The sequence below is a fragment of the Salvia splendens genome, chromosome 11 (assembly GCF_004379255.2).
Source record: "Salvia splendens isolate huo1 chromosome 11, SspV2, whole genome shotgun sequence".
NCBI lineage: Eukaryota > Viridiplantae > Streptophyta > Magnoliopsida > Lamiales > Lamiaceae > Salvia > Salvia splendens.
Genome location: NC_056042.1, coordinates 27,599,945 through 27,611,917, shown reverse-complemented (window position 1 = coordinate 27,611,917; position 11,973 = coordinate 27,599,945). Strand labels below are relative to the sequence as shown.

Below are 11,973 nucleotides of genomic sequence, written 5' to 3'. Positions count from 1 at the left end.
GCAAATCCCCTTTTTATATGATTCTGCAGCAAACTTTAACTAGAAATTGTTGTTTTTACTAGGAGGTAAGGACTCTTGTATTTATGTTATTTGTTGGTATTGACAAGCAGAGGCTGCAGGGATTTGTTGGGAGCTGCAGGCTGCCCCTTTTTGCTTCGGTTGTGGGAGGAGGAGTGCAGGAGTTGCTGCAATCTGACCTTGCCCCTTTTGGCAAGTCCTTTGATCTTCATTGAAAAGGTAGTGTTGTCTCCTTCCTCACTTCTCCCTTACTTGGCAGATTTCTGTTTGTTTGCACTCTAGGATTTAATAAGTTTTGATTTCTTCTTACAGGTTCTTGTATTCAAAGGAGGAAGAGAAGATTGGGCTACCTATGGGCTGCTGATAGCTCTCGGCCAGCAGGCTGTACTCACGGGCCTCGAAAAGAGGGTGGCTTGGGTTCGTAAAGAATAGACTCAAGGCATTCCCATTTTGACATTCATATGTATTGTTCTTGTAAGCTAAGACATAGCTTGGAATGTAACAACATAGTATTTTGTTTCCTAAAGGAATAAACGAACGCGTATTCATTCTTAATTCGAAACTTGCTCATTTCCTTCCTTTCTAGATCGATATTAGTCACTAATCGAGCAAGCCGAACATAAGGGTTGTGTATTCTCGAAATTAAAGTAACTAGAAAGTGGCATTCACTCCGTTGTTCGATAAATAACTTAAAAGTTAATATAATTAAATTGTGGCCATTACAAAATTGGTGGGTTACATAAACATGGTTAAAGTTATAATTATGGCAAGATTGAGGAGCCCTTGTCTTATGTTGGTCTTTGAGTTAAGCCTAAATGTGACAATTATAAATGTTCATATATAATTCTCTATTTTGATATTATTATCTTAGCACTATAAACGTTCTCACATTTTCGTAGACCAGTCCATTTCACAAAAAAGATTGGATAAGTTTTCGTAGACCAGTCCATTTCAGAAAAAAGATTGGATCATCAATCAATTTATAAAATACTCTTTTAATTACGTACGTATATGTGTGTGTTGTATATCAATAATCACCTTTACTCAATGTCTTAATAGATTCTAAATTTGCTTGAATTCTTCTTAATTTTAACCAGTGTTTTAAGATATTCGCTAAATTAGTGAATGAAAGCTATTTCAAACTCGAGCTTGTTTATTTTGATAACATTAATTTCATGAATGAATATATAAATCAGTTGTGGATGTGCAGTTGGAGAGTTACTGAATAGTCTGAATTGCTATATACATTAATTATGTATATTCTCATACATGCAGGACTAAATTCATTGATGATGATGATGATAATAATAATAATAATAATAATAATAATAATAATAATAATAATAATAATAATAATAATAATAATAATAATAATAATAATAATAATAATAATAATAATAATAATAATAATAATAATAATAATAATAATAATAATAATAATAATAATAATAATAATAATAATAATAATAATAATAATAATAATAATAATTAAAATATGGTGTTGATAACAAGTACTACTATTTAATTATACTGAAGTTAGAAAACCTCAGATAATACCTGGTTGAATAAGCTGGTTTGATTAAAGCCGAATGCATTTGACTAAACAAGAGTATAAAAGAATAATATCAGACACTCGTTTTACTCTTTCGTTTGTCGGCATCTTGTTGCTGATGAAATGTGGGAATTTATAATATTTAATATACTCTGATAATTAGTTTCATATAGGTTTTCATTATTCAGGGGAGTGATAACCCAGGAAGGCTCTTGCTACGCTTTCTCTACAATCGAAATATACAATTATGAAATTAATTCAAGAGAAACTTCGTAGTTATGCCTGCTTACTACATTCCAAGATAAGCAGTCACACACACACAAATTAATCCAGTGATGTCTCTATATAGTTACCATGTAGGATACTTGATGTCAATGATTCAACACAGCTGGAGATATCATCTCATGGCTGATCACAGTGCTCGTGACGCCGGAATATGGAAGTTTCCGGTCTTTGTCTTCTTCCAAGACGCTAGGTTTGTTTGTTTGTTAGGGGTTTCATGATACATATATAACTATAGTATAACATGATTAAATTTGTCATGTTTTTTTAGGAATGTGTTCAAGAGGGATGAGCTAGGGTTGGAGATAATGCGGATGGCGTTACCGGCTGCCCTTGCATTGGCCGCGGATCCAATAGCGTCTTTGATTGACACGGCCTTCATCGGGCATTTAGGACCGGTGGAGATGGCATCGGTGGGAGTTTCCATTGCCATTTTCAACCAAGCCTCCAAAGTCACCATATTCCCACTTGTGAGCATCACCACCTCATTCGTCGCTGAGGAGGACACCGTCAACACTGAGCACCACCACCTCGACTTGGAGAAGGCGTCCGACACCACCAGCATTAATGCCATCATTGATGACAATTCCAACAAGATCAAGGCTGATGAAGGTATGCATAATGCATGTGTATATATGCAATCTTCTTCATCTATACTAATTGATTAATTTGTTGAGAAGAAGCTAAAACATGTGTGTCGAAAGTGGAGAGCAAGGAGCGGCGCCACATCTCTTCTGCATCGACAGCTCTGGTTCTTGGATTAGTGTTGGGGATCATCCAGACCATATTCCTTGCATTCCTTGCAAAACCACTCTTGAGATTGATGGGCATCAAGCTGGTTAGTTAGTTAGTCAGTATTGTCCTATTTTATGAACATATTTTTACCTACAAAGTTGTAAATGTTTAGGGATCTCCAATGCTGGAACCTGCTGAGAGATACCTAACCATAAGGTCTATAGGTGCTCCAGCAGTTCTCCTCTCTCTAGCCATGCAAGGCATCTTTCGCGGATTTAAGGATACTAAAACTCCTCTTTATGCCATTGGTATTCTATCTATATGTGTGTTTTATATGTCCAATTTTGTTGGTGAATAGTATCATGTCTGTAATTCTTGGTCTTCTTTTGTATCAACAGTTATAGGTGATCTAACAAACATAATCTTGGACCCCATCCTCATATTTGTGTGTCGTTGGGGTGTCTCCGGTGCTGCTATTGCTCATGTCCTTTCACAGTAAGTTCTGTTTCACTCACTCTAGCTATATATAATACACACTATTCCCAAACATGGATTTTACTTAAACATGAAACTTGTTTTTAATTTGGTCAGGTATTGACATATGCAAAATTGTGATATGCGAAAAATAAGCCCATAAATAATGTAAAGACTTCATTACATTAGGACATGAAACTCTTCATTGATTCTTGCATTGATCTTGTCTTCATTGCAACAGGTACTTGATCACTCTAATTCTGTTTAGCAAGTTAGCAACACAGATTGTGATATTACCTCCAAGCCTCAAACATCTGCAGTTGAGAAAATTCCTCAAGAATGGCAAGAACTAGTATTAGTACATATTCTTCTATACTCTTTTTGTAGAAACGCGCGTCTTGACAGAAGCTCGTCCAACTGCAGGTTCCTTCCTACTAACAAGAGTGATAGCTGTGACAATCTGCGTGACTTTGGCTGCTTCGTTGGCTGCAAGGTTCGGCCCCACTCCCATGGCTGCATTCCAGATAAGCCTTCAGGTCTGGCTCACTTCTTCACTCCTTGCTGATGGCTTGGCAGTTGCTGGACAGGTCAGCTACAAGCCTACAACACTAACCATTTTAAAAAGAAAAAGAAAAAGAAAAACAGTTGAAATTAACAGAATATAATCAAACCACTAATTGATATCTAGGCAATCCTTGCTTGTGCATTTGCTGAGAAGGATTATAAGAAAGCAACAGCTGCTGCAACTCGAGTGCTGCAGGTAACTTTCACTATATAAATCTCAAACAAAGTAACAACACATTGTGATCCAAATCATACCAATAAAATGAGTTTTCTTTGCAGATGGGATTTGTGCTTGGGATTGGCCTTGCTGTGTTGGTTGGAGTCGGGCTGCAGTTCGGATCAGGAATATTTACCAAGGACAAAAGTGTTATTCATATGATCGCCATAGGCATCCCGGTAACTCAAACCTGAACCTTACCATAACCTAAATCAAAATTGTATTTTAGGTTTAGCGTTATGAGTGGTGTTTGGATGAATCCACCTGCAGTTTGTAGCAGCAACGCAGCCTATAAACTCGCTAGCATTCGTTTTCGATGGTGTCAATTTTGGAGCGTCTGACTTTGCATACTCAGCATACTCCATGGTAAGTGCATGTAAGTTACACCTAAGATGAAGATGAGCAACATTCTTTTTAATATCATATTTTTATTTTATTAACTTTTCAGGTGCTAGTATCCATAGTAAGCATTGGGTCATTGTTTCTACTCTCAAAAGCAAAGGGTTTCATTGGGATATGGTTGGCTTTAACTATCTACATGGGACTAAGAACATTTGCTGGCTTTTGGAGGTAAAAAGGATCTCTAAGTTGTTCACCATATATATATATAGGGATGTATTCATTTCCTTTTTGCATATTTCCTCCTTTTTCCTTCTTGATCTCAGCCCCACGATTTTGTCATCCGACGGTTAGATTGATGCCACGTGTCATTTAATAATGCAGATTTTCAGTTGAATAATGCACACCGACTAATAATGCACCATTATAGCGTAATAATGCAGATTTTCAGTTAAATAATGCACACCGACTAATAATGCACCATTATAGTATAATAATGCAGATCATCTGTACCGTTGATGAATGAGATCTAACGGCCCATATTAAGAAGAATAAAGGATATATATATATATATATATATATATAATCCTATATATATATATATTCTCCCCTTAGATTTAAGTTCCTTCATAATCTGGACCGTTAGATCTCATTCATCAACGGTCCAGATGATTTGCATTATTACACTATAATGGTGCATTATTAGTCGGTGTGCATTATTCAACTGAAAATCTGCATTATTACACTATAACGGTGCATTATTAGTCGGTGTGCATTATTTAACTGAAAATCTGCATTATTAAATGACACGTGGCATCAATCTAACCGTCGAATGACAAAATCGTGGGGCTGAGAAAATATGGAAATAGGAGAAAATATGGAAAAAGGATTTGAATACAATCCTATATATATATATATATATATATATACAATCCTATATATATATATATATATATATATATATATATATCATACCATTTTCTTTTTGTTGAATGATATCCCAAGTTTCCGATATGGATGCAGGATGGGAACGGGAACAGGACCTTGGGGCTTTCTCAAGGGTAGATCGTCGTCATAGAAAATAAATGTGATCCTAGTATGTACTAATAGTAATAAACTTCATCCACACATTTTGCTGTATTTTTTAGTTTATCATTGTTTTCTTCATTCAAGATCCTCCTCCACTTATGCGTATAGTTTCCTCTCCAATTTTGTCCACATAATTGTTGCACTTTAATTATGAAATAAATTATGTTGAGAATTAAAATTTTTGGCATATGATGCTAAAAAATTTAATTGCTTGCAAGTTGTAGATACGTGAAATATTTGTTAATTTTAATTTGAAACTAATTCTATCATTTTGGTCAAAAAATAATTTTTATATTTTTAATATTAGAAATTGACATAGTCCAAATTATATTGACTAACAAGTCGATTTTTCGTTGGGTAGAATGTTTGGCCCCTCAAGCATAAAATAAAATGTCTTACTCCATCACTATACATGGAACGTATGGGAAAGAACACTGGACCACTATCCTTGCAGATGCCAAGACAAACAACTTCCTTGTTTATTAGAGAAAAAAAAAAGAGATGGTATTTCAATTTCAATAATAATTCATTGTAGAACACATATGTTGATGGTGATTGGCTGCATAAGATTATTTTAGGATAGAAGTGGAGAGGGACGTATTGTGCACTGATTTTCTTGTGTTAGAAAAATGGGATAGTGGTGTGGTGGGGGATCAGTTGTTGATGCCAAGACAAACAACTTCCTTGTTTATTAAAATAATCTTATGCAGCCAATCACCATCAACATATGTGGCATTCATTCCTACTTGTCGCAATACAATTATGTATACACATTCTCTATTTATGTAACAATAATAATATTCATGAATTGATAATATTCGCTTAAAGAATCATGGATGCATGATACTCCACTTCAGCAAAATAGTACAAAGGAACAGTTGTCCAAACTAGGCTGGGTTTTCTTAATACAGCCCCCGATGACAAATGAAAACTCAGGTTGTTATAATCAATAAATGAGGTAAGGTTTTTAATACATCTTTTTCAATGAAAAAAAATTGAATTTCAGTTTACCAATTAGAACTCACGAAGCCCATCATTGCTGCTGCTGCTGCTGCCGCCGCCTTCGACATGCACTTCATTTCCGCGAGCCAAAAAAAGAGCACAAAAACTTTTATATACTCCCTACACTTTTTTCTTATCTAAGTAAGAACGAATTCATTCTCTGTTTCGCTAGACTACGAGCTTATCAAGACGCATTTGATCAAGCCAAGCCCCTAAAACAGTGTGATCGGTTGAGTCAGTTTGAAGATTTGGTTTCAAACACTCACCGGATGGTGCAGCGCTAGTGGCTGCGGCTTTGTCCATCATCTCAGGTGGTGATTCTTTGACAAGTGATTGCACCCACGATAAGTCTGGGTCTTCCCCATCAGCTCTGCGATCAAACGAGGACGGCCTCTTCACACCACAACCTTCATGTTCTGCGCTAACTGACCAGTCAACTTTCCCATTGACAGGTCCCCACTTAGACCATGCACTTGTAGGAGATCCTACAACAGGGGCATGGTTGGACCCAAGTTCCCGGGAGCTGAGGCTACGCATCTGCATCTGCCTCTCACGCTGAGCAAAAGCTGAGAGACGGGCACTCATGGGAGATCCTGGCTCTAAGCTTCTTGGTGACATCCTTGGAGATGACACACCAAAAGAAGCCTGCAACAGAGGATGTTCAACATTTCTTGGAGAAAAAACATTAGTATTTATGGGTGATAAAATGTTTTGCTGTGGTTGGAACTGATTAAGAACAGCTGACTTATGTGAGGGAGAAAAAACACCAAAAGTCGCTGCCTGATCAGAAAGTCTTGGACATGAAGTGATCTCAGCAGAAAAAAGATCTTCAAGATTAGGAGTCAATGTTGTCTGGGAGCGGCCAGAACCTAACATAGCAGAATTAGGGCGTGGCTGTGAAAAACAAGCCATGTCATTTAAAATGAGTTGCTGGGAATCATAATCCTGCAACATGTTCAGATCCTCAGGTGGAATATCACGAGCACTTAGGGAAGATCTCAGGCGACTGGACTGCAGATTGCTACCGGGTAGACTGAGAGTGGGGACATTTGGTTGAGTCCAAGCTCCAGAAGATGAATGAGACATTACATTGGCTGTAGGGGACATGTTTTGATTGAATGCAGAAGGAGACATCACTGACTGTGATGTTGGGGAGCCAGGCAAAAGGCTCAAGGCTGCAGCCATGTCCATGAAGCTTGCAGTAGAGGCCACAGATCTCGGAGAAGGCACACCAGATCCAGTAGAGACGTACAGAGGACGAAGCTCTTCCTGGGTGTGCGCAAAAAAGCACACCTGTCTAGCACAGCTTGTGCCATCTTTGCACAGCCTTGTCCGATACTGAGCAGGGTGCAACCAGCATTCAAACACACCATGAGCATACTCACACATATCTCCACGCCTGCATGCACCCTTTCGAAAATCAGGGCAAGGGACACAGCTGTAGTGGTACTTCCGCGGGTCTCTTCTGCGAGCATTTTCTCCAGGGTGAACAAAAGGGCATTCAGTCCAATCATGAGAATATGCCCGTGAACACGGCCTGACCTTGAATGAGAACATGCGAAATTCATCAGTTGCGTAGATACTATTTCTAATGTCCGGTAGAGATGGATCCACAGGATACTGTTTCTTCTCTGACACAGAATTAGCAGCAGGATCAACAAACTTCGGAGCTGTCGGAGAAGATACATAATCAGACAGCGAACACGCAGACCTGCTTTCTGGTGATGATGACAGTACAGGGGAAGATGCATTTGAACCAGTTATGGTGACCCTTAGATTGCACTCACCAACAGACGCATCAGAAATGTTGTTCACAAGCAAGTCTTCTAGAGCAGCTTTAGCTCCAGGGAGTTTGGGATGAGCTACAATTACGTCAACTGGACGCAAGCCACGGGCATCCTCAATATGGGGATCAGCACCAGCAGATAGCAGCAACTTTACAACATCAAGTGCATGGACAGAACCTCCAAAAGCCGCACAATGGAGAGCAGTCCACTTGTTGACACCACATGATTTATTCAAATCAACTTCAGGCAACGCAACTATTAGCTTTAGCACATCCACACTACCAAAAGTAGCGGCTACCATCAGTGGTGTTCTTTCTTCCAGGTTGATTTGCTTTGAACCTTTATTGCGAACATACCAAAGTCCAGCCGCATCAACCACAGAAAAATTCACCTCTATCAATCTTCTGAAAGATTCTAAGTCATTGTTGGCCACAAATTCAAGCAAACTGGAGAGAGAATCATCAGTTTCAACAGATACGTTGTTCGAATCCTTCATGCTAGATTGGTTAATAGCTGCCCCCTTGGGTTGTACAAGAATTGTGATTTGATTGCTCAGGCCCACTGCACATACTACGATCAACTGCAAGTCCACCAATATCATTAACCATATGAAAAGTATAACATATAAACTATACCAAAAACCTAACAGAAAACCAGTCAAAATGAAATAAGGGTCGAACAAAATTAATATGTGCAACTACCAGATAGCACTGAAGTTCAACAAAAATTATTCAAAAGAATGCTTGTAGTCATACTACAAAAGCGAAAAAAATAAATACACTACCGAAGCAAAGTAGACCATGTAAAATTATCTTTTCAAAATTGACGGGCAACCAATTTCATATCTATGTGCGTTCAGTTACAAGTCTGTAATACTTCAATTAGTTAGAGAGATGGAGCAATTAATTTAAACGCAAGTTGTGACATAAGATCCAGAGAGTTCTATATATAACAAAAGGTGAAAAAACAGGATCCTCGGGGGCAATTCCTAAAGAAAGAAGTGTACGTATTAAGCTAAACATCCAAATAATATCCCCGAAGTAAATACTTATTAAAGTAGTACTAGTCCGGAATAGAATCCACTTTTGCACTCAAAAAAACAAATTATTCCTGTGTGTTCACAAATTATACCTATACCTCGTGAAAAACGAATCTTTATCCCAAAATGACATATATATTCAACAGATACATAAACCTACATCCACAATTACTATCCACGTATACAAGAAGCATTTGAAATTGTAAGCACAGAAAGATCGCAGAAAATTACTAAAACCACGCAGGAGTATACGCATAATGACCTAAAATACACAAATTTGGTGTGATAACAAAGCAATCGCGAATCAATTACATAATCTCATAAATTTCACTTCGAAAACAAACACATAACCTAATCAAAACAACAAATTATCACTTAACAGAAACGCAGATCAGTTGGGAGAATGAAGTCAACGACTACTGAGTCCAGTCGCACAACATTTTAAGAAAGAATCAACTCACCTACGATCGAGAAAAAAATCAGATCTGCAAATAGATCATCTCACTCGCTCAGTAATCAATCTAACGATCGGAAAGAAACAACAAACAGAAACAAGTGAAAATGTGAAGCAGAAAAGGCGATCTTCATCGCGTAGATCAACTAGTGAAACAAAATCGAAGAATAGAGAGGAGATTTTGTGAATGTATACATACAGATGAGTGTGTATATGTATGAGTTGAGACGGAGAGAAGAAAAATCGAGAGAAAGCGAAATGAAAGGAAAGCTTGTATTGTTGTGCGCGGTTTAGAGAGAGTGTGTGTTTTAGGTGTGTGTCCCTGTCTACTGACAAAAGCGGTTTTGAAATTGAAATGAAGATGAAATTCAAATTCAAATGCCGATCAAATGTTCATGAAATTACTTTGAAATACACGCGAAATTATGTGGATTTGGAATTTCGGTGCAAGTCATGAGAAGGAGGGATTTTTTGTGAGAGAGTTTGTTCCGCTATTAATTTTTTGTACGAACAATTCTGTTCTCCATAATACTACTACTGTTTTAGTTATTTTTAATTATTTTAAATCCTTAACCGACATTTCTACATTTACTAGTATGGGCCTGTCAAATTGGGTATCCGCGGATACTCGATTCGAAATTTTCTGGTACCCGATACTCGACCCGAATTCAATTTCGGGTACCCGGATACCCGACTCGGGTATCCAGTCCCGAAAAATCGGGTACCCAGACCCAATTGTGATTTTAATTTTTTTTATTTTTTTTATTTTTAGAAATTAACTACAAACTTTTATAATTTATTTAATATTATTTAATTTAAATTTAATAAAATGTTGAAGTAGTATTCAAGATAAAAATAACTATAAACTTTTAGAAATATAAAATTCTTGTAGTAGTTCGAATTTAAGAGAATAACTAGAAACTTTTAGGAATACAAAAATTTTGTAGTAGTTCGAAATTAAAAGAAAATAGCTACAAACTTGTAAATATACAATATTTATAAGTTATACATATTAATATCATTCAACCATTCACAATAAATCAATAACCATCAAAATTCATAAGTTCAAACATTCATCTCTTATAAACATCACAATTCAATAATTCATAAAAATCAAGATCTAACAATAACATCATCAAAGATTCAAAATTCAAAATATCACAAGTCAATGAAATCAAAATGCAATTAAAAAATTAAATTACATCTTACACGCTAACTATTAAGTACTGTATTAAATAAAATGTAGTTAAGAAATTAAACTACATTTAATTATAATAAAAATACTACTCCCTCTGTCCCATTAAATATGCAACATTTGCTTTTCGGCACATGATTTTATGTAGTGTTGTTTTGTGAGTTAATGAAGAGAGAGTGAAGTAAGAGAGAAGAAAAAGTAGAGAGAATATTGTTTCCATTTTTAGAAACGTTTCATTTTTAATGGGACAAACTAAAAAGGAAAACGTTTCATTTCTAATGGAACAGAGGGAGTATAATTTTTAATTTTAAAAAACAAATCGGATAGGTATACCTGATCGGATATCGGGTAACCCGATACCTGATAATCCAAAATTCTCACTACCCGATTCCGATCCGATACCCAAAAAATCGGGTTTCGGGTATCCAATATCCGATATCCATTTTGACAGGCCTATTTACTACTCTCTCCGTCCGCGAACAGGAGTCCCGTTTTTCCATTTTAGTCCGTCTGTGAATAAGAGTCTCGGTTCACTTTTACCATAAATAGTAATAAGCTCCCACCTTCCACTAACTCATTTCTCTCATATTTCATAACTAATACTCCCTTCGTCTCAGTTTAAGAATAAATTTTAGTTATGACACGGGTTTTAAAAAATTAGTGGAATGTGTAATAAATGGAGTGGGGTAGTGATTGTTGGAGTATGTAATAATTAAAGTGAGGTAGTGGAAAGTGGGACTCTTTTGCCTTTTGGATCTTTAGAATTTTGTTTTGTTTTATTTTTATGAAAGTAATAACATTAAAGTGTAAATTTGATGAATAATGAAATTAAATTTTATGTCCAAATATGATAGATTCTAAATGTGACTTTTAAACTGGGACGGACTTAAATAGCAAAATGTGACTCTTAAACTGGGACGGAGGGAGTATATTCAAGTGGGACCTCTATTTCACTAATTTTTTCCAACCACTTTTCTTAACGTTACTTAAAACACATGCCACCAAGAAATGAAGCTCCTAACGACGGACAAAGGGACAAAGGGAGTACTAAATATTAAAAGTTATGGATGATGAGGATGATTGCATCATCCCAAACGAGAACATGTAATTATTATTTTGATTTTGATGATGATTGATTTGATTATTGTATTGCATCTGCTGATGTTGACCTACATATGCAGAGTGATAATGCTCGTTATTGTTGACCTTGTTTGAAGCCATGAGAA

At 36.5% G+C, this 11,973-nt stretch overlaps 2 protein-coding genes across 4 annotated transcripts; one reads left to right on the top strand and one right to left on the bottom strand.

Moving 5' to 3' along the window:
• Positions 1 to 1,777: 1,777 nt before the first annotated feature.
• On the top strand, positions 1,778 to 5,348 carry LOC121754285 (protein DETOXIFICATION 43-like). 2 transcript variants are annotated; one of them, XM_042149659.1, is made up of 12 exons: positions 1,778 to 2,045; positions 2,124 to 2,464; positions 2,557 to 2,690; positions 2,760 to 2,895; positions 2,986 to 3,082; positions 3,303 to 3,403; positions 3,485 to 3,648; positions 3,750 to 3,821; positions 3,905 to 4,021; positions 4,113 to 4,208; positions 4,291 to 4,412; positions 5,205 to 5,348. In XM_042149659.1, exons 1-12 carry the CDS (start codon positions 1,906 to 1,908, stop codon positions 5,257 to 5,259), a joined length of 1,575 nt encoding a protein of 524 aa, XP_042005593.1. In that variant the 5' UTR covers positions 1,778 to 1,905; the 3' UTR covers positions 5,260 to 5,348. The 2 variants fall into 2 exon arrangements, with proteins under 2 accessions (XP_042005593.1, XP_042005592.1); XM_042149658.1 differs by having other exon boundaries at positions 2,533 to 2,690.
• Positions 5,349 to 6,050: 702 nt separating this feature from the next.
• LOC121755633 (zinc finger CCCH domain-containing protein 30-like) lies at positions 6,051 to 9,877 on the bottom strand. 2 transcript variants are annotated; one of them, XM_042150955.1, is made up of 3 exons: positions 9,752 to 9,877; positions 9,560 to 9,619; positions 6,051 to 8,639 (listed from the first exon to the last, which is right to left on the bottom strand). In XM_042150955.1, the coding sequence occupies exon 3, from the start codon at positions 8,553 to 8,555 to the stop codon at positions 6,441 to 6,443; it is 2,115 nt and encodes a 704-aa protein (XP_042006889.1). In that variant the 5' UTR covers positions 8,556 to 8,639; positions 9,560 to 9,619; positions 9,752 to 9,877; the 3' UTR covers positions 6,051 to 6,440. The 2 variants fall into 2 exon arrangements, with proteins under 2 accessions (XP_042006889.1, XP_042006888.1); XM_042150954.1 differs by having other exon boundaries at positions 9,560 to 9,869.
• Positions 9,878 to 11,973: the final 2,096 nt, after the last annotated feature.

What these genes read in the sequence shown, in the direction of transcription:
- LOC121754285 (XM_042149658.1), top strand. Translation starts at nt 1,906, where the DNA reads ATGTCTCTATATAGTTACCATGTAGGATACTTGATGTCAATGATTCAA. An exon ending in CAAGATCAAGGCTGATGAAG is followed by an intron (nt 2,465 to 2,532) that starts GTATGCATAATG and finishes TTTGTTGAGAAG; the next exon opens with AAGCTAAAACATGTGTGTCG. An exon ending in CTGCAACTCGAGTGCTGCAG is followed by an intron (nt 3,822 to 3,904) that starts GTAACTTTCACT and finishes TTTTCTTTGCAG; the next exon opens with ATGGGATTTGTGCTTGGGAT.
- LOC121755633 (XM_042150955.1), bottom strand. Translation starts at nt 8,555, where the DNA reads ATGAAGGATTCGAACAACGTATCTGTTGAAACTGATGATTCTCTCTCC.